Here is a 22900-nt window from a genome sequence, read left to right on the forward strand (position 1 = left end):
AGCCGCTCAATGTTTGCTGAAGAAACTTAGGCTTTACCATTGGAGTCCAGCCCAAAGAACAGCGGGACAGATTCTCCTCCAGTCCCATAGGAGGCGCTGTGGCAACCTCCATCGTTTCCTCGCTCTCCACTTCTCTGGACCAGCTCCCAGAGCCACACGCTCGGGGCTCCACCTCCTACTTGGCAACATCCCTCCTTTCCATTGGGCGACGGCGGTCCGGGCCGTCCAATGGAACGAGGCGTTGGTGCGAAGAGGCGCCACCATCGTTGAGCGGCTGGGTCTCTGCCGCGGTAGGTGGCTGCGAGAGGTAGGGAGGTCGGTGAGCCGCGTCGCGTCGCCTCAGGTCCGTAGCTTTGCCTCCCTCTCCTGTTCTGCCGCGGGCCCACGATGCCGCAGTACCAGACCTGGGAGGAGTTCAGTCGCGCAGCGGAGAAGCTCTACCTCGCAGACCCTATGAAGGTAAATCACTGGAGGGGCCAGTGCCTCTGTCCCAGCCCCCGTTCAGGATAACTTCTCTGCCGTCCGCTCGGCCTCCGAAGCTTCTCCAGCGTCCTAGTAGGTGCTGTGAGTGAGGAGAGACGGACCCCGCCAAGTCCGCTTGTTCCTCCCTTATTAACGGCCCGATGAAGCCCTGAAACGGGCAAGGTCGGGGTCATTTCAGGGCCCTTAGGTAACCTTCCTCCGCCCCCAATCCCTGAACATCCCTTATGGCTGTCGTTGGTTTACGTGTCTCTAAGGGCAGGGCTCCTCCCCCTGCAGTTTCGGCCTTCTGTCCCTCAGCTGTTTCGGTGCCCTTGTCCCGTACTACCTCGTGTAAGATAAAACGGTTATGTTTTTCTGCCACCGCAGAGAAATTTTGGAAAGACCCCAGTTTGGAGGCATCTGCAGCCATTAGCGTAGTGGTTCTTAATCTTTTGGAGGTCAGTGCCTTTTTGAGAGCATGAGATGCTTGCACCCTTTTCTCAGAAAAATCCACTTGTACGTAGAAGTTTGTAAACAATTTTAGAGGGCCCATGGATCCCTGTAATTCATGCATGGCCCCCACAAAAATTATAATAAGTGAGTGTCAGAGGTTAGCTTATTATTAAAAAGCAAAGAAGTCGCAAGGATGAGAATATAGCATTTGGGTCTTGACTTTTCTTCCGCTCAGGTTTTTATTTATTTTATTGTCATCTAAATAATATTTGAAGCAGCTCCCTGTTAATTAGAAATTTTGCTAGCGGGACTTCCCCAGTAGCGCAGTGATTAAGAATCTTCCTGCCAATGAAGGGGACATGGGTTCCATCCCTGGTCCGGGAAGATCCCACATGCTGAGGAGCAAGTAAAGCCCTGAGCCACAACTACTGAGCCCACGTACTGCAACTACTGAAGCCCGCGCGCCCAGAGCCCTGCTTCACAACATGAGAAGCCACTGCAATGAGAAGCCCGCACACCGCAATGAAGACCCAATGCAGCCAGAAAAAAAAAAAAAAAAAATCCTGCTAGCTTTTTAGACCTAGATAAGTAATAAGAAGCTGTAAAACATTCTTAGTTTCATTCCTTGCAATACAAAGATGTAATAATAACAAATTATGAAATGAGTTAGATATTTTTGAAATTGAGTACTTTGTTTATGACACAATTTCTGGCTCCTCCATTTGGTAGATTTTGTTTGTAGGGCCATCTGTTTCTTTAAGCAGTACACCATGAGGACAATACAGGAATTTTGTCCAGAAGTACCCACAGTGTAAACTAAAAATATTTGTAAAGGTAGTAAAAATAAATACAAATTCATATCAAGAGTAATCATATTTTAAGAATGTGGTCATTCTTAGGGAAAATGAAAATAAAATGGCAATTATAGAGCATTGCTGTGAACAAGGCATGTCTAGTATAGGCAAGAGAACGAGAATCTTTGAGCTCTTTCCCCAATCAGAAAATTCCAGTGGCCTAAAAACTTGTGCCTTCTTATGATAGCCTTGCACTAGTTAAAAACTAGTGATTTTTTTGATTGGAAGGTGAGGGGATGAGTGGGGAGATACTGACAGGTATATTGAGTACCTTGTATGTGACAGACGTTTTATATATATATTTATTTGTATAATTTATGTGAACAATTAAGACAGCTCCTTGAGGTAGACGAATAAACAATCTTAGATACACTAAATGATTTGCTTAGTCTCTAAGAAATGAAGCTAAAATTTGAACCCACGTCTCTAAACCCCATGTTCATGCTATTTCTACCGGTCCATACTGCTGGGACTAAAAAAGAAAAGAAATTTTGTCAGAACTCTTTGGGATCTGTTTTACAGAATTCTGTCTTCTCTCCCTGTTGATTACATCCATCACCTTTTACCATTCTCTGTTGCATCTGCTCTAACTGAAGATGGCATTATTTCTGGACCACTCTCATACCACAGCTATCTAAAACACAAAAATTGAACTCTCAGTTTCCTGCTTTAAACCTGGTTCTTCATTGATTGCTGGTAGACATCCGGACTCCCAGTCTCCAGTCTGACCCTCTCTCCAGTCTTGCTGGCTTTGTCTTCCACCATTTCCGCCATACTCAGCCCTAGTCTCATGAAGCTACATAATGTATCATATCTTCAGACTGCCACTTCAGCTTTTCTCCTAACTTCTTCCGTAAAAGAAAAGAAAATGCATTTCTGAAGCCATCTCCATAAAGCCTTTTCACACTTCCCCTTCTCCCAGTCTAAATTACTTGCATTCTCTTTTAACATTTTACCTGTATGTGCCTTTATAGGGCTTAATTTATGTTGTCTTATGTTTTGATTATTTTGCTTGGTTGAATTCAAAGTTCCTAAGAAAGCAAGAACCTTGATTTCTTTTTCTCTCTTAGTGGCATCTGACATGGTAACTTAGGCGCTCTCTAAGTTACAAAATGGACTCTCTTGTATAGTATCACAGACCTTTTAACTCTCATTTCTACTCGCCATTGAGTATTCTTTTAAGTGAGAGTTAAAACCTTACGTAGTTGTCATGCTTAGTATATTTTTTAGTTTCAGTTTCTTTTTGTTTCTGGAGGACTGAATTTTTTTAAATACGTAAAACTGAATTTAGTAGCTCAATAAATAGAAGCAGTTAGGTAGTCTAAAGGTACTTAACCTAGTTGTCATTATTTATACCTACTTAAGTGCTTGGTGCGTTCCCTTTCCTCCCTCACCAAGACAAATCTCAGGGTGGTATGACTTTTGTTTTTGCAATCCCAGGAGAGCAGAGAGCATAATGGGAAAAGCTGTAGGAAAAGCTCTAATAGCCCTTTTTATCTAGTTTCCAGAATTGTCTTGAGGGTCCTGTGCTACATTGTAACCATTTTAAAATTATGTTCCTGTTTTGGCTTATAGATACTTAGCACTTTTTAAAACAGCTAGCTAAAACTAAAGAAGAGTTGTTTATTTTGGTTAACAAGAAACTTGACTCTGCTGCAGTACACTTTCGAATCCATCATTTAAAGTAGTAAAAATAATGTTCATGGAAGTTGTAAACTCTATTGGGAGATGTCTTCTTTTATTGGAATATTGTAATACCTAAATCATTTTCTTGGCTTCCTAACTGTAGAATACCAAACAACAAAAAGTGCTGTGTAGCATGGCACTCAGTATAGGAGTTATTCTGGATTTAGAAGGTTGTTGATGGAGACATCATGTTGTGCCATCACGATAAAGATGTGATTTTGCTGAGTAACTTAGCCTGAGTCCACCTCCTGAGAGCCATGGGAAAATGGAAGGTATGAATTGCGACTGCAGTGCTCTTTCCTGGGGAATGGATTTGAACTAAACTAGCCATTTCTGCTATTTTTTTCCCCCTTCTTTGCCTATCATTCATCTGTGGCTAGGTGTGTTGGTATTGTAGGGGAGAAAAAACTTTCTCCTTTACTCTCTTAGGTGTTATGACTGGGGCTCTGCAAATTAACAGGTAGAAACATACATAGCACAGAAGTTCACAAAGAAATGTGACCTGAGGAATTTGGGACCTATATGCCATCTTAACAAAGGGTGGGAAAGAGGCTGGACAAAGGAAAAGAGGTTTGGGGCTTCTGGGAGGGGGTAAGTTGTGAGAAGGTGACTAGGAAATGTATGGGAAATAAGAGTTGTTTAGTAAGGTTTGTTAGGGAACAAACCGTGTTCTCTTTTCCCAGGGAGAGGGAAACACCTTTACAACTGGAAACTTATGTCACCTTTACAAAGGTTAATTTATGTCCTGCTTTTGGCCAGAAAGGGCAGAGAGCTAATCGCCTTCAGCTCAAAACATTCCTTATGCCCAAGTGGTATACTTTGAGGTGGCAAGCTGTGAGTACCCTTCAGTATATTATTCTGACTGGCAAGAAATGCCAGACCACCTTAAGAGTCTCACAGGCTCTCTGAATATGGATGTGTCTTGGGAATTTTCAGTACATCTCTTCAAAGTGGCTGAAAATAAAATACCTGACTATTTTAAGTCTTAAAAAAATTGCAGCAATAGAAATGAACAAAATCCTGTTTTCCCACATTTCAATAATAAGTTTACAGTAAAGGTGCCTTTAGATGTTTTGGCTATTAATTCTACAAGGATCCATTTTAGCCCACCTGAAGACTAAATTATTTATGAGAAATGTCTTCTGACTTCACTGTTTCTAAATATGTATTTTTATTTCAGGCACGTGTGGTTCTCAAATATAGGCATTCTGATGGGAGTTTGTGTATTAAAGTAACAGATGATTTAGTTGTAAGTATACATTTTTATTTGTTGCATACTTTCAGATTTGTTTGAGTTAACCATTTGTTTGAAATTATTTACATAGAATTTATGCAGGTCACCCATTAGGATGCTTATTTCACATTTCATTCCCAAGTCAAGAACCTTGGTCTAGAAGCTTTTTTTTTTTTTTAACATCTTTATTGGAGTATCATTGCTTTACAATGGTGTGTTAGTTTCTGCTTTATAACAAAGTGAATCAGTTATACGTATACGTATGTTCCCATATCTCTTCCCTCTTCCATCTCCCTCCCTCCCACCCTCTGCATCCCACCCCTCTAGGTGGTCACAAAGCACCAAGCTGATCTCCCTGTGCTATGAGGCTGCTTCCCACTAGCTATCTATTTTACGTTTGGTAGTGTATACATGTCCATGCCACTCTCTCACCCTTTCACAGCTCACCCCTCCCTCTCCCCATATCCCCAAGTCCATTCTCTAGCAGGTCTGTGTCTATATTCCCGTCGCTACCCCTAGGTTCTTCATGACATTTTATTTTTCTCAGATTCAATATATATGTGTTAGCATATGGTATTTGTCTTTCTCTTTCTGACTTACTTCACTCTGTATGACAGACTCTAGGTCCATCCACCTCACTACAAATAACTCAATTTCCTTTCTTTTTATGGCAGAGTAATATTCCATTGTATATATGTACCACATTTTCTTTATCCATTCATCCGATGATGGACACTTAGGTTGTTTCCATCTCCTGGCTATTGTAAATAGAGCTGCAATGAACATTTTGGTACATGACTCTTTTTGACTTATGGTTTTCTCAGGTTATATGCCCAGTAGTGGGATTGCTGGGTCGTATGGTATTTCTATTTGTAGTTTTTTAAGGAACCTGCATACTGTTCTCCATAGTGGCTGTACCAATTCACATTCCCACCAGCAGTGCAAGAGTGTTCCCTTTTCTCTACACCCTCTCCAGCATTTATTGTTTCTAGATTTTTTGATGATGGCCATTCTGACTGATGATATCTCATTGTAGTTTTGATTTGCATTTCTCTAATGATTAATGATGTTGAGCATTCTTTCATGTGTTTCTTGGGAATCTGTATATCTTCTTTGGAGAAATGTCTATTTAGGTCTTCTGCCCATTTTTGGATTGGGTTGTTTGGTTTTTTGTTATTGAGCTGCATGAGCTGCTTGTAAATTTTAGAGATTAATCCTTTGTCAGTTGCTTCATTTGCAAAAATTTTCTCCCATTCTGAGGGTTGTCTTTTGGTCTTGTTTATGGTTTCCTTTGCTGTGCAAAAGCTTTCAAGTTTCATTAGGTCCCGTTTGTTTATTTTTGTTTTTATTTCCATTTCTCTAGGAGGTGGGTCAAAAAGGATCTTGCTGTGATTTATGTCAGAGTGCTCTGCCTATGTTTTCCTCTAAGAGTTTGATAGTGTCTGGCCTTACATTTAGGTCTTTAATCCATTTTGAGTTTATTTTTGTGTATGGTGTTAGGGAGTGTTCTAATCTCATACTTTTACATGTACCTGTCCAGTTTTCCCAGCACCACTTATTGAAGAGGCTGTCCTTTCTCCACTGTACATTCCTGCCTCCTTTATCAAAGATAAGGTGACCATATGTGTGTGGGTTTATCTCTGGGCTTTCTATGCTGTTCCATTGATCTCTATTTCTGTTTTTGTGCCAGTACCATACTGTCTTGATTACTGTAGCTTTGTAGTATAGTCTAAAGTCAGGGAGCCTGATTCTTCCAGCTCCGTTTTTCGTTCTCAAGGTTGCTTTGGCTATTCGGGGTCTTTTGTGTTTCCATACAAATTGTGATTTTTTTTTGTTCTAGTTCTGAGAAAAATGCCAGTGGTAGTTTGATAGGGATTGCATTGAATCTGTAGATTGCTTTGGGTAGTAGAGTCATTTTCACAATGTTGATTCTTCTAATCCAAGAACATGGTATATCTCTCCATCTATTTGTATCATCTTTAATTTCTTTTATCAGTGTCTTATAGTTTTCTGCATACAGGTCTTTTGTCTCCTTAGGTAGGTTTATTCCTAGATATTTTATTCTTTTTGTTGCAGTGGTAAATGGGAGTGTTTTTTTGATTTCACTTTCAGATTTTTCATCATTAGTGTATAGGAATGCCAGAGATTTGTGTGCATTAATTTTGTATCCTGCTACTTTATCAAATTCATTGATTAGCTCTAGTAGTTTTCTGGTAGCATCTTTAGGATTTTCTATGTATAGTATCATGTCATCTTCAAACAGTGACAGCTTTACTTCTTCTTTTCCGATTTGGATTCCTTTTATTTCCTTTTCTTCTCTGATTGCTGTGGCTAAAACTTCCAAAACTGTGTTGAATAAGAGTGGTGAGAGCGGGCAACCTTGTCTTGTTTCTGATCTTAGTGGAAATGCTTTCAGTTTTTCACCATTGAGAATGATGTTGGCTGTGGGTTTGTCGTATATGGCCTTTATTATGTTGAGGAAAGTTCCCTGTGTGCCTACTTTCTGCAGGGTTTTTATCATGAATGGGTGTTGAATTTTGTCAAAAGCTTTCTCTGCATCTATTGAGATGATCATATGGTTTTTCTCCTTCAGTTTGTTAGTATCACATTGATTTGCGTATACCGAAGAACCCTTGCGTTGCTGGAATAAACCCCACTTGATCATGGTGTATGATCCTTTTAATGTGCTCTTGGATTCTGTTTGCTAGTATTTTGTTGAAGATTTTTGCATCTATGTTCATCAGTGATATTGGCCTTTAGTTTTCTTTCTTTGTGACATCCTTGTCTGGTTTTGGTATCAGGGTGATGGTGGCCTCGTAGAATGAGTTTGGGAGTGTTCCTCCCTCTTCTGTATTTTGGAAGAGTTTGAGAAGGATAGGTGTTAGCTCTTCTCTGAATGTTTGATAGAATTCACCTGTGAAGCCATCTGGTCCTGGGCTTTTGTTGGAAGATTTTTAATCACAGTTTCAATTTCAGTGATTGTGATTGGTCTGTTCATATTTTCTATTTATTCCTGGCTCAGTCTCGGCAGGTTGTGCATTTCTAAGAATTTGTCCATTTCTTCCAGGTTGTCCGTTTTATTGGCATAGATTTGCTTGTAGTAATCTCTCATGATCTTTTGTGTTTCTGCAGTGTCAGTTATTCTCCTTTTTCATTTCTAATTCTATTGATTTGAGTCTTCTCCCTTTTTTTCTTGATGAGTCTGGCTAATGGTTTATCAATTTTGTTTATCTTCTCAAAGAACGAGCTTTTAGTTTTATTGATCTTTGCTATCGTTTCCTTCATTTCTTTTTCATTTATTTCTGATCTGATCTTTATGATTTCTTTCCTTCTGCTAACTTTGGGGTTTTTTTGTTCTTCTTTCTCTAATTGCTTTAGGTTCAAGGTTAGGTTGTTTATTAGAGATGTTTCCTGTTTCTTAAGGTAGGATGGTATTGCTATAACCTTCCCTCTTAGAACTGCTTTTGCTGCATCCCATAGATTTTGGGTCGTCGTGTCTCCATTGTCATTTGTTTCTAGGTATTTTTTAAATTTCCTCTTTGATTTCTTCAGTGATCACTTCGTTATTAAGTATTGTATTGTTTAGCCTCCATGTGTTTGTATTTTTTACAGATCTTTTCATGTAATTGATATCTAGTCTCATAGCGTTGTTGTCGGAAAAGATACTTGATACGATTTCAATTTTCTTAAATTTACCAAGGCTTGATTTGTGACCTAAGATATGATCTATCCTGGAGAATGTTCCATGAGCACTTGAGAAAAATGTGTATTCTGTTGTTTTTGGATGGAATGTCCTATAAATATCAAGTAAGTCCATCTTGTTTAATGTATCATTTAAAGCTTGTGTTTCCTTATTTATTTTCATTTTGGATGATCTGTCCATTGGTGAAAGTGGGGTGTTAAAGTCCCCTACTATGAATGTGTTAGTGTCGATTTCCCCTTTTATGGCTGTTAGTATTTGCCTTATGTATTGAGGTGCTCCTATGTTGGGTACATAAATATTTACAATTGTTATATCTTCTTCTTGGATCGATCCCTTGATCATTATGTAGTGTCCTTCTTTGTCTCTTCTAATAGTCTTTATTTTAAAGTCTATTTTGACTGATATGAGAATTGCTACTCCAGCTTTCTTTTGGTTTCCATTTACATGGAATATCGTTTTCCATCCCCTCACTTTCAGTCTGTATGTGTCCCTAGGTCTGAAGTGGGTCTCTTGTAGACAGCATATATATGGGTCTTGTTTTTGTATCCATTCAGCCAGTCTGTGTCTTTTGGTGGGAGCATTTAATCCATTTACATTTAAGGTAATTATTGATATGTATGTTCCTATTCCCATTTTCTTAATTATTTTGGGTTTGTTATTGTAGGTCTTTTCCTTCTCTTGTGTTTCTTGCCTAGAGAAGTTCCTTCCTTTAGCATTTGTTGTAAAGCTGGTTTGGTGGTGCTGAACTCTCTCAGCTTTTGCTTGTCTCTAGAGGTTTTAATTTGTCCATCAAATCTGAATGAGATCCTTACTGGGTAGAGTAATCTTGGTTGTAGGTTTTCCTCCTTCATCACTTTAAATATGTCCTGCCACTCCCTTCTGGCTTGCACAGTTTCTGCTGAAAGATCAGCTGTTAACCTTATGGGGATTCCCTTGTGTGTTATTTGTTGTTTTTCCCTTGCTGCTTTTAATATGTTTTCTTTGTATTTAATTTTTGACAGTTTGATTAATATGTGTCTTGGCGTATTTCTCCTTGTATTTATCCTGTATGGGAGTCTCTGTGGTTCCTGGACTTGATTAACTATTTCCTTTCCCATATTAGGGAAGTTTTCAACTATAATCTCTTCAACTACTTTCTCAGTCCCTTTCTTTTTCTCTTCTTCTTATGGGGCCCCTATAATTCGAATGTTGGTGGGTTTAATGTTGTCCCAGAGGTCTCTGAGACTGTCCTCAGTTCTTTTCACTCTTTTTTCTTTATTTTGCTCTGCAGTAGTTATTTCCATTATTTTATCTTCCAGGTCACTTATCCGTTCTTCTGCCTCAGTTATTCTGCTATTGATCCCTTCTAGAGCATTTTTAATTTCATTTATTGTGTTGTTCATTGTTGCTTGTTTCATCTTTAGTTCTTCTAGGTCTGTTAAATGTTTCTTGCATTTTGTCTATTCTCTTTCCAAGATTTTGGATCATCTTTACTATCATTATTCTGAATTCTTTTTCAGGTAGACTACCTATTTCCTCTTCATTTGTTAGGTCTGGTGAATTTTTATCTTGCTCCTTCGTCTGCTGTGTGTTTTTCTGTCTTCTCATTTTGCTTATCTTACTGTGTTTGGGGTCTCCTTTTTGCAGGCTGCAGGTTCATAGTTCCCGTTGTTTTTGGTGTCTGTCCCCAGTGGCTAAAGTTGGTTCAGTGGGTTGTGTAGGCTTCCTGGTGGAGGGGATTAGTGCCTGTGTTCTGGTGGATGAGGTTGGATCTTGTCTTTCTGGTGGGCAGGTCCACATCTGGTGGTGTGTTTTGGGGTGTCTGTGGACTTACTATGATTTTAGGCAGCCTCTCTGCTAATGGGTGGAGTTGTGTTCCTGTCTTGCTAGTTGTTTGGCATAGGGTATCCAGAACTGTAGCTTGCTGGTTGTTGAGTGAAGCTGGGTGTTGGTGTTGAGATGGAGATCTCTGGGAGATTTTTGCCGTTTGATATTACTTGGAGCTAGGAGGTCTCTTGTGGACCAGCTCTCCCACCTCAGAGGCACAGCACTGACTCCTGGCTGGAGCACCAAGAGCCTTTTCGTCCACATGGCTCTATTACTATCTTTTTGAACCACAGTGCTTCACAGAACAAAGCTTGGGAGTTGATATGGTGCATAGTGAAGACTTCATTCAGTGTCAGAACATGAAGCAAATTCTCTGTTTCATCCTTGGATCTTAACCTTAACAATTCAGTTATTCCCTCACAGAAGTCCACCCACTGGAGTGAAGGTTCTCAGCCCCACGTCGGGCTTCCCAACCTGCTAGTGTTGGAGGGTCTCCTGCAGAGGCGGGCGGTGGCTGTGGCTCACCATGGGAACAAGGACACTGGCAGTAGAAGTTCTGGGAAGTACTCCTTGGCGTGAGCCCTCCCAGAGTCTGCCATTAGCCCCTGGAAGCAATTTTTATAGGCACTTGGAAAGATAATTCAACTTACTTCATTAATGCAGTATGTTAAGTGTAGTTTAATAACTGCTCTCTTCGGACCCTAAGCAAGAGGAACGTAGAGACCAAAAGTGGATATGAGGAGTGAAGGTTTCTTTATACGTGTGTGAGAAGTAAATAATGGATTTGAACACAAGTTATAGGCTCTGTAATTGTATTTCTGACCTTCCCTGTCTGCTCACTGTCTGTTCCTCACACCCCATTCATTCCTTACCCCTCTGCCATCTGGTTTCTGCATGAAGTCTTCCACTCAGACTGCTCTTGGTGAGAGCTCAGCAGCAGCCCCTTTATTTTCAAACCCAGTAGCCTCAGCAGTTCATATTTTATGTGACCTCCTGGCTGCTTCTGAGAAAACCACTTCTTGTAGAAATTATTATTTTGGCATCTGTGCTCCGTTTTATCTTGTTTTTCTGTTTCATTCTTCTTTGCTAATTATTCCACTGATGTGCCCCCATAAATATTGGTTTCTCCAGGATTCTGTTCTTGATCTTTTCATACCACTTCTGGACCAACCCATTAAGTCCAGTACTGCCTGTATCTGTCTGTTTCCAATTTTGTACCTTTAGGTCATATTTTTCTTTTGGCTTCCTGACTAGCTCTAAGTTGAGCATCCTGCCTCCTCTACTCGTTAACATTAGCCTGTCTAGAATGGAACTCATCATATCTTATCAAACTGGCTCTTCCTGTTTTTTTCTCTGTTACTTGCTCAGAAACCTGGGGATCATCTTTGGTCCCTTCCTTTCCCTCATTCTCACATTAACTATTCCTTCATTTGAAAAACTTGTATTTTGATCCTCCGATAAGTTCCATACATTTTGCTGGGCATTTGTGAATTATTGATTCAAGCTCCCTCGTCTCATTTTCTGCCATGAACTCTCCATCTTGACTGCTAACCTCTTAACTTTAAGGACTCAATGTCACTCACCTGGACTAGTAGAATAGGCTCTAACTGTGTCCCTGCTTCCAGTTCATCCTTTAGTCGTCCTATGCTGCCCTGCCGGAGTGATTTCTAAAAATGCAAATTTGGTTGTTACTACCCTGCTTAAAAATCTTTAGTGGCCAAAAAAAAATCTTTAGTGGCTTCTCATCACTCATAATGTAAATTCCACCCTCATATCCTGTCTAATCTTCGTTTTTCAGTGTTACTTAAGGGCTCCTTTCATATGCCATGATGTCTTAGGCCTCTGCGCTTTTTTTTTTTTTTTTTTTTTTTTTTTTGCGGCACACGGGTCTCTCACTGTTGTGGCCTCTCCCACTGTGGAGCACAGGCTCTGGACGCGCAGGCTCAGCGGCCATGGCTCACGAGCCCAGCCGCTCTGCGGCATGTGGGATCTTCCCGGACCGGGGCATGAACCCGTGTCCCCTGCATCGGCAGGTGGATTCTCAACCACTGCGCCACCAGGGAAGCCCAGCCTCTGTGCTTTTGAACAGTCTGTTTCCATCTCTGTAATATTGAATCCTACCCCTGCCCCAGTGTGACAAACCTGCTGCTTATCTTTCAAAACCCAGCTCAAAAGGATTGCTTCATCTCTTACTTTTATTTCTGCCTCTTTTTGTGCTGTGTCACAATTGTCTTATCACATTGGACTTTTAATAGATTGTGAGCTTCAAAATAAAGATAGATCAGTAATATTCTTACCAGTATTTGTAGTGACTAGCATGGTGTCCTGACCCAGAGGGTACTTAGCAAACACTTTTTTTTAATGGATTAATTCTTTAAAAAATTTAATAATGACTTTAAAAATGACTTTTTGGTCATATATTTTACTATATTTTTGTTCAGGGTTCCATTGTGAGGTTGTGTGAAGTCAGATCTTTTAATGATTACCATGTCTTCCAAGAACCAATTGAGTTTGGTGAAGTAACTGTGAAAATGTGGAAAAGGAAGAATAAATTGAGCTCTATTGTGCTAAACCTCGATTCAAGAGATCTGCATCCTAAGCTTAGCCATCTACCAGCATTTCATCCTGGGGAAAGTTCAGGCCAAAAGTTTTGGCTTTGGGGGCCATAATTTTCTTGTCTACGAAGTGCCACAGTGATAGTCTGCTTACGCAGTTGGGTTGTTGTGGAATGTAAATGAAATATGTGGAAGTGCCTAGCACTAGTGCCTGCACTTAGTAGATTCAGTAAATGTATACTTGAATCTCGAGCATTCACACTGAGAAAAAGTTTACTTAACGATTGTCGCAGAGTGAATAGACGTATCTACTGAAGAGAAATTGCTATATCCTGCTTTAAAAATAGAGGAAAATGCAGAATTGAATTCAATACAAGAGGCTTTATCTCCAGATGATGACTTTTTGCCTCTGGTAATGATTAAATATAGTTAAAGGATTCATGGTAAGCAGTATTGGAAAGAACTTTATTTAAAATTGATGATTCCTGTGACAAGATCTAAATATGAAAAATACTTTTTGTCTCCTTTCTTAAAACTACTGAGAATTAGTCCATGTCTAGAAGGGACCAAAGATACAATCAAACCCATCCTCCTAAACAGTAAATATATGAATCAACTCCAACATAAAAATTTGTTTTCTAATGATTCTTAAAGAAAAGTTTGTATACTTCAGTAATTCATTTTAATGGCTAATAATTCCTTCACAAAACTCATCTTAGACTTCATTATTATCGTCATGGAGCTTTGACTTTTTTATAGTCCCATTTATGCATCATTTTTTTCCAGTGCCATGACTGATTTATAATATTGTCTTCTGTGGACCTAAAATCTTTCTGTGTATTTTAATGAGAAGGTGTTTGTTCTTCTCACTAAACTGTAGTGAGAAGGTATTTTTTCTTCTACAGAACATACACTAAAATTGAAACGGTGGAGATGATTATGGCCGCTTTACAAAATTGTTAGACAAATTTGTACAATGCGTGGATAAAATTTTTTTAAGCAAGTGAATTAAAGGCTGTATGAATTCAGATCAGTTGGGCATGATGGGGTTGAATCCAAAGTACTTAAGTTGATGAATATTACTGTAGGATCATGAAGTTCCCATTGTTTAAAACTCACGTGAATCTAAGATGTGCTAAAGAAAAATGGATCAGTGTTACAAGATGAAAAAAAGACTGCCAGCTTAAATTGGATAATTTTGAAGATTCTAGAACAAATGGTTTTATGGCCAACGATAAACAGATCTTAAGTATCTAATGAAGAATTGAATTTATAGCAAGGAAGAATTTGGTTTGGTTTAAAAATTATAAGTAATGTCAGAAAATCAAGGTTGAATAGATTTATCTCGTTTGATTTAGGTAGCAACCAGCAGTAAGCAAGGGATTCCAGATTTTTTTTAAATTATCATTAACCCTCCCCCCCCCCCATTTCACAAATAGAGAAAGGGATCCTAAGATTTATATGCTTTTCCCACTGTAACTCAATCATTTATGACCAGATCCCAGGGAGAAAATATCTAATTCCAATCTTGAAGTCTTCTCATCAGACCATGGCAGAATTTGAATACGTTATTCAACTGGTCATTTTTGAGAAGCTTCTAATAGAGTTGTTTGTTTTTTAACCACAGCAGTGGCATTTGAAATATTATAAATACTAAACTTAAGGAATGTAATTGTTGGGGACTTGGAAACTTGAATGTAATTTCTTTAGTATGACCTCCAGAGGAAGTAGAGCAAAACAGTGGTAGGAAAAGACTCAAAATTTTATCCAAGCATACGTTTGCTACGTCATTGATAATCTAGTTTTACATAGTTAATGTGTGCTTTTAAAATTTCTGACAGTGTTTGGTGTATAGAACAGACCAAGCTCAAGATGTAAAGAAGATTGAGAAATTCCACAGTCAACTAATGCGACTTATGGTGGCCAAGGAATCCCGCAGTGTTGCCATGGAAACAGACTGAATGGTTTGAAATGAAGACTGTCATGTTCCTAGGAAGTAAATATCTTTTGAATTTGAGAAAGTGTTGGGACAGAAAATACTTTATGTAACTAAGTGGGCTATTCAGAAGCCAAGAGATCATTTTTTGTACTTTATTTTTTAATGTTTACTTTAGAGAGCTAGGACTGTAAATGCTTTCAGTTAGAAAACTTTTATTTATTTTTGGAAATGGAACAAGGAATGGCTCTATCTTGGAAACATTTTGCAGATTGTTTGATGTTAGGCAAAATAAATAATTACTCTCTGGTAAGTTTGTATCAGTAATTTGAAAATGAGATATCAAGAAAAGCCAGTTCTTCCTTAAATTTAGTTAATCTGTCTTTAAAAGAAAAATTAAATGGAACCATTTTGCTGGATTGATGTATTTCTTTTGGAGCATAAATTTTGTGCTGTTGATGACCAGCAAATATAAAATACGGTAACTGGAATTAACTGTGCACAGCAGTATAGCTGATTATATATGGTAGTGTAGTCTCAATTATATCTAAAGATAACTATGAAAACAAGTATGCTTTACCTTAAACTTTACAAATTTAAACTATATTTTTAAATATAAGGGATTCATAGTATCATTAACTTGTTGAGCAAAGACTAACTTTGAATCTAATTTTCATGCCTAGAAACGTCTGCTGTTACTTTAAATGCATGAACAGAATGCTCACTAATGGATCGAAACCACCATATTACAGGAATATTTGCCACATATTTGCCATCTATATTTTCTCAGAAGGGCTAAGGATTATTTGAACTGTTAAATTTTTGCATACCTCTCTGACACCCCAACCCATTTCTCTCATTACTTAACCAAGGTGTTAAGCATGACTCTCACAACTGTTCTCCATTAAATCAGAAGTATGATATTATTTGATATTTATCTTATATTTGTAACCTGAGTTTTACCACCTGAATATAATGTTCACATGTTGATTCTTACATTAAAATATTTTTTGTTAGGGATTTGTTGTGTTGACCACCGTTTTAACATGGAAAGTTCCATTAGCCATATGAATTTTGGCATGTTTCAGAGACATCAGTAAATAAAATATTACATGAAGATATATTGTTTCTCTTTAAGTTTTTAACTTCTCAAGAATTACTTATTTCTTGACTGGGATATTCTATATTTATTTAGACTAAAGTGAGCCTAATGATGCTATATATACATTTTTATTTATTTTGTTTCTTGGTACTTTTATTATATGACTTTCTCTGAGCTGTATGCTATGGCATTTTGTTTTCTTGATTAAGAAAAGTAACATTAGGGCGTCCCTGGTGGCGCAGTCGTTGAGAGTCCGCCTGCCGATGCAGGGGACGTGGGTTCGTGCCCCGGTCCGGGAAGATCCCACATGCCGTGGAGCACCTAGGCCCGTGAGGCATGGCCGCTGAGCCTGCGTGTCCGGAGCCTGTGCTCCGCAACGGGAGAGGCCACAACAGTGAGAGGCCTGCGTACCGCAAAAAAAAAAAAAAAAAAAAGGAAAGTAACATCAAATAGTATAGGGTTTTTTGGGTTTTGGTGTTTTCCCCCCATAGTAGGATAACCAGAGGTTTTTATGGCCTTTTTCTTTTTCATTTACATCTTTCACTTTTTAACACTATTTTATGAAGATAACTGGGAATGGGGGGGACTTCTGTTTGAGTTCTTTGAGTCCTTGTAGCTTGCAGCAGTGATTAAGAGCAGGGGTTCCAAGGCAGACTGCCTGCGTTGCAATCTTGGCTCCACTGTTCCCCAATTCTGTGGCTTTTGAGACAGTACTTCTCTAAGCCTCCATTTTCTTCTCTGGAAATTGGGCTGACAGCAGTATTCATAGGGCTTTGAGGATTAAATGGCATAATCCCCTTTAAGCCCTTAGCACAGTACCTGGAACACAGTAAAGCTCAATGAATGGTAGCTATTATTACTATTATTGTTATGATTGTTATTTTTCAGGGGACTGGGTATAAGTAGCCAGCTCTTAAGTTTTCTCATAATTGTAATTGAATAGTTACTTATAAGTAACGTTTGCCTTTTCTACCGAGCTATGTCTATTATCAAATGCCATTTTTGGCAGGTGAGGTAAAACAAGATTGTCCCCATGGGGAGTGTTCTTATGTGGTGAGGGAAACTGAAATCCTTAAATCTAAAACATGTTTATTTGTATCTACACAAAATAAAATTATTAAGAGAACTAATTGGTGGTGAAAGTATTGAATCTCTTAAAGACCATATAAATAATAAAACACCAAATTATGTATTCTGAAAATCGCAATGCTGTATACTCTGATTTTTTTTCTTTTATTAGGAAGTATTTCTGGATACTATAATCACACTTTCATGGACTTTTTTTGGTGGGGGGGCTGCATGTCTGGCTTGCGAGATCTTAGTGCCCCAACGAGGGATTGAGCCCCGGGCCCCAGCAGTGAGAGCCCCAAGTCCTAACCACTGGACCGCCACGGAATTCCCCATGAACTAATTTTTAGCAAACTGTTTTGTGATGTATTTGATCAAATGCTGCTTATTCTAAGGTAATCCAAATGAAGTCATCATAGTAATTAAGATTCTAGGTACAGCTAGCGGTTTTGTTCTTCTCTTGGAAAGACCCACTCTCCTTGGAGCACAGAGCCCATTAAGCGTTGTTGGCTACATATGTTCTCTGTTGAAAGGGCTGGCTTCTCCTTTCTCCCTAGCTTGCCAACTTTGTGTCTTAAAAATATAAAATCTCTTAGTCACAGCTCTAAGTCAGTGATTAGAGGCAGTGTTGGCAGCATTTTATAGTTGATACCTTCTGTTAGCCTTAGAAAAATCTAACACAACAATATGATGGTAATCGTCTTGAAAGTACAGTTGACCCTTGAACAACATGGGTTTGAACTGCACAGATCCACTTATATGCCAGTTTTTTTCAAAAATGCATAATACAGTAATACACAATCTGCAGTTGGTTGGAATTACAGTTATGGAGGGCTGGCTATAAAGTTAAATGTGGATTTTCTACTGCATAGAGCGTCAGTACTCCTAACCCCTGTGTTGTTCAAGGGTCAGCTGTATGTAAAACTAATTCAAAATGAGTGAAATGTGAAATTAATTGCCCAAGGACAGTAAGAGGTACTCCTTTCTGCCTACTAAAAATGAAACAAAACCAAATCCCTAGTTAATATTTATTGTTCCCCTTTTAGTAAAAAATACCTTGTTGTGGTAATGGCAATATCATAGTATTTAGTATTATTTCTGTTTTTTGTTTTTTTGTTTTTTTTGTTTTGCGGTACGCGGGCCTCTCACTGCTGCGGCCTCTCCCGTTGCGGAGCACAGGCTCTGGACGCGCAGGCTCAGCGGCCATGGCTCACGGGCCCAGCCTCTCCGTGGCATGTGGGATCTTCCCGGACTGGGGCACGAACCCACGTCCCCTGCATCGGCAGGCAGACTCTCAACCACTGCACCACCAGGGAAGCCCAGTATTATTTTTTTTTAAAACAGAAAATATTCCTCTAGTTCTACAGTTAAAATTTATGATAGCATGAGAAGAAAGTCAAAATATTTCATTCTTCTTTCTTACATTAAAAGTAGTGATGGGGCTGGTTCCAGATAAAGATGAAGAAGCACACTCCACCATGGCTCTTCCACTGAGTACAGCTATGAATGCACAGAGCAGCTGTTTGAGGACTCTGAAAAGAAAATAGCAGGTGGGTTGGGCAAGAAGACTAGAATTTGAAGTACCACTGAACCAGTGATGAATGAGTCTTATCATTTTCCTCCCTCTGGTATCCCCCAGCCTGAATTCAACACATTGGAAACCTAGAAGTGAGTACTGGGGTGCAGACCAGGAGTGCCAGAAGCCTTCGGGTCTGACCCAAGAAGTAGAAGGGTAACTTCTAATATTCGGAGAGAGTGCAGAAATCCTTTTTCTTTCCCCCGCCTTTTCTGTGTTCTCTTACAGCCCACCCCCAAGCAATCCCATGGTGGTGACAGTGTCAACTACTGGCAATGGGAGCCTGCAGGAGCCAAAACTCAGGGAGATAGCCCTACCTTTCCAGTACGGCTGTGTTTCCAAGAGGGTGGAACCAGCCTTCATTCTTTTCTCTCTGTTCTCTATCTGCTTGGCCCTGGATGCAAAAGATGGTGGCAGAAGTACACAGGGTAACTAAAGCCAGATTTCTTTTGGCCCGAGAACCAATAGAAGGAATCAGAAAGTACCAGCGAGATCATAGAAAGGAAGGAACTCACAAAAGTGACCTTATAAAGCTGTTTGTGTAGTTCTGAGTCTGCCCCCAATCTGCTAATGTGTGTGGATCTGATTCTTTTCAGCATGTTAAAGACTTAGAAACTGAATAGGTAGACCACCACCCAAATCCCAGACCAGCAGTTGGGAGGCATTCACATGCAGTAGGTCCAAAAAGCACTGCAAAAATTTTGAAAGCTGCACCTGTCTTCTGTAGGCTATGATTCCAATGTCAGTTCACCTTTCAAAAACTGACTGGTGTTGAACACCTGAAAGTAACCAAAAGAAACAAAAACAAAAAGCCTTTGCCTGCAACCTTACCAGGTTGACTACCTCCTGAAACAAACAAAAACTCTGAATTCTCCATAGGATTTAAACAAGGCCCAGAGTTGATAACAATATTCAAAATGTCAAGGATACAATCAGAAATTTTCTGGCATAGAAAACTCCAAATTTGGTGAAAAACTTAAAACCTATAGATTCAAGAAGGCCAGAGAAATCCATATCATAATGGAAATCCAATCACAAACATAATGAAACTGGACAATGATCTGGAAAGCAGCCGGTGAAAAGCATTATCTATAGGGAAACAATTATTTGAATGACTGGATTTCTCATCAGAAATCATGGAGGCCAGCAGGAAGTGGCACAATATTTCTAAATTGCTGAAAGGAAAGAATTGTCAACCAGAATTCTATATCCACAGAAAATATCCTTCAGGAACAAAAGTGATATAAAGCCATTCTTGGATGAAGGAAAAGGAAGAGAATCCATTGCCAGCAGACTTGGTGTAAAAAAGAATTACTAAAGGAAGTTCTTCAGTTAGAAGGGAAATGATACCATAAGGGAAACTGAAACATTTCAGGAGTGAAGGAAGAGCAATAGAAATGGTAATTATCTAGGTTAAAAGAATATTCTGTTGAGTTCTTAAAATACGTTTGATAGTAGAAATAAAATATAACGTATATGGTGTTCTCACTGTGTGTAGATGTAATACATAAGATATCAGTAGCATAAAGGAGGAGGATAAAGAGACCCATATGATAGTAAACTTTCTACATTCCACTCAAAGTGAAAAAATATTCTAAGTAGACTGAAAAGTATGGATATCCTCATCCCTCAAGCAATCACTGAAAGAACTATGCAAAGAAATATAATAACACAGTAGATAAAATGAAATACTAAAAAACATTTTTAAAAAGTGGGGGGCAAGAAAAGGGCATCAGGAGCAAAATATAGGAAACAAACACAAACCAAATAACAAAGTGGTAGGCCTAAATGCAGCATATCAACACTTACATCAAATGCAAATAGTTAAAGCACACAGAGATTGTCAGAATCAAAACACAAAATACTAGAACCAGTTGTACTCTCTGCAAGAAGCTTACTTCAAATATAATGGTATTTGAAGGTAACAAGTAGGTTACAAGTAAGAGGATGGAAAAAACATGCAATGCAAACACTAATCAAAAGAAAGCTACCTGGACTGTGTTAATATTAAAAAGTAGACTTCAAAGGGGAAAGGTGGGGGGGTAGGGATAAATTGAGAGTTTGGGAATGACATAAACACACCACTATATTAAAACCACCAAGATAACCACCAAGGACCTACCATATAGCACAGGGAACTCTGCTCAGTGTTCTGTAACAACCAAAATGGGAAACGAATTTGAAAAAGAATAGATACATGTATATGTATAACTGAATCACTTTGTTGCACACCTGAAATTAACACAACATTAATCAACTATACTCCAATATAAAATAAAATTTTTTTAAAATTAGATTTCAGAGCAAAGAATATTTCCAAGCATAAAGAGGGACAATATATTGATAAAATTCACCAATTCACCAAGACATAATAATCCTAAATGTGATTTCACATAAACAGCTTCAAAATGCATGAAGCAAAACCTGAACTGAACTGAAAGAAGAAACAAAAATCCACAATTATATTTGAAACCTACAATGCAACTCTGACATCATCTATCCAGAGTTAGCACAGACTTCACTGGTTAAAAGCAAAGTCCTCCATGAGACTCCCTCACTTCAAACACAAGCTGCAAGCTCGGGGGTTCCCAGGCCACCTGCACTTCTGACCAACTGGCTACAAATTCAGGGGTACCGTCTATCCCCTCCGGTTTCATAATTTGCTACAGTGACTCACAGAATTCAACAAAGCACTATACTTAGCAGTTTTATTATAAAAGGTATGTCAGGACCAGCCAAATGAAGAGACATAGGGTAAGAACTGAGAGGGTACCAAATGCAAAGCTTCCATGTTCTTAGGGCAAATTACTCTCCCAGCACATACATATATTATTACCAATCAGGGAAGCTCACCTGAGCTTTGGCTGTCCATTATGTTTCATCATGTAGGAATGATTGAATCATTGGCCACGTACTAGAACTCAATCTCCAACCTCACTGCATCTCCCCAAAGGATGGGCCAGACATCTGGCCTAAGATCACCAACCCTCTAATCATATGACTGGCCCTTCTGGCATGGCCAGGCCCCATCGCAAGTTATCTCATTAGTATAAACTCAAGACATGGTCCTAGGGCCCCACCATGAATAACAAAGACTCTTCTATCACTCAGGAGATTCCTAAGATTTAGAGGTTAATTCCCAGGAACCAGGGACAAAGACTAAATAAATTCTTTATTATACAACAATTTACTCAGTAATAAAACTTCTAAGTAGAAAATTAGCAAGGATGTAGAAGAACACCACCACCATCAACCAGCTCGACCTAATTGGCGCATAGAACACTCAGTTCAACAGCAGAATACTTCTCGTGCACGTGAGACATTCATTAATGTCATACTGGAAACTAGCCAGTGCAACAAGGCAAGAAAAATAAAGGCATCCAAATTGGAAAGGAGGAAGTAACTATCCGTATTTATAGATAACATGACGGGACACATAGAGAATTCTATGGAATCTACAAAAAGGCTACTGAAACTACTAAGTGAGTTTATCAAGGTTGCAGGTTACAAGATCAACATATATAATTTTATTTCTGTATACTGTATGCAATAAACAGGTATGGAAATTTAAAAGACAAATACATTTTTAATATCACAAAGCTCAATATCAAAAAAATAACTCAATCAGAAAATGAGCAGAAGATCTAAATAGACATTCCTCCAGAGAAGACATACAGATGGCCAACAGGCTCATGAAAAGATGCCCAATATTGCTAATTATTAGAGAAATATGAATTGAAACCACTATGAGGTATCACCTCACACCAGTCAGAATGGCCATCATCAAAAAGTCTACAAATAATAAATGCTGGAGACAGTGTGGAGAAAAGGGAACCCTCCTACACTGTTGGTAGTAATGTAAATTGGCACAGCCACTATGGAGAACAGTATGGAGGTTCCTTAAAAAACTAAAAACAGAGCTACCATATGATCCTGCAATCCCACTCGTAGGCATATATACAGAGAAAACCATAATTTGAAAAGATACATGCACCCTGATGTTCATAGCAGCACTATTTACAATAGCCAAGACATGAATGGATAGAGAAGATGTGGTATATATATATGTAAAACTACTCAGCCATAAAAAAGAATGAAATAGTGCCATTTGCAGCAACATGGATGGACCTAGAGATTATCATACTAAGTAAAGTCAGAGAAAGACAAATATATGATATCACTTATATGTGGAATCTAAAACAAAAAGAAGATACAAATGAACTTATTTACAAAACAGAAACAGACTAACAGACATAGAAAATAAACATGGTTACCAAAGGGGAAAGGTAGGGGAAAGGGATAAACTAGGAATTTGGGAATAACATATACACACTACTATATATAAAATAGATAAATAATAAGAACCTACTTTAAAAAAAATTTAAATCATCACAAGATATGCACTGGAAACTACAAAAGATTGCTGAGAGAAATTAAGAACAGTTAAAAAATGAGTAATATATCT

General features: G+C 38.7%; 1 protein-coding gene across 1 annotated transcript; it reads left to right on the top strand.

The window, feature by feature from the left end:
* The first annotated feature begins 279 nt into the window (after positions 1–279).
* Positions 280–15895, top strand: SRP9 (signal recognition particle 9). Its single transcript, XM_082833269.1, has 3 exons — positions 280–459; positions 4636–4704; positions 14595–15895. The coding sequence occupies exons 1-3, from the start codon at positions 388–390 to the stop codon at positions 14712–14714; spliced, it is 261 nt and encodes an 86-aa protein (XP_082689395.1). The 5' UTR covers positions 280–387; the 3' UTR covers positions 14715–15895.
* Positions 15896–22900: the final 7005 nt, after the last annotated feature.

The sequence above is a fragment of the Leucopleurus acutus genome (assembly GCF_964270905.1).
Source record: "Leucopleurus acutus genome assembly, chromosome: 2".
NCBI classification, from domain to species: Eukaryota; Metazoa; Chordata; class Mammalia; order Artiodactyla; family Delphinidae; genus Leucopleurus; species Leucopleurus acutus.

Excerpts from the sequence above, each read along its gene's own strand:
- SRP9 (XM_082833269.1), top strand. The coding sequence starts at position 388 with ATGCCGCAGTACCAGACCTGGGAGGAGTTCAGTCGCGCAGCGGAGAAG. Across the intron at positions 460-4,635 it reads ACCTCGCAGACCCTATGAAG|GCACGTGTGGTTCTCAAATA; the intron begins GTAAATCACTGG and ends TTTTTATTTCAG. Across the intron at positions 4,705-14,594 it reads AAGTAACAGATGATTTAGTT|TGTTTGGTGTATAGAACAGA; the intron begins GTAAGTATACAT and ends AATTTCTGACAG.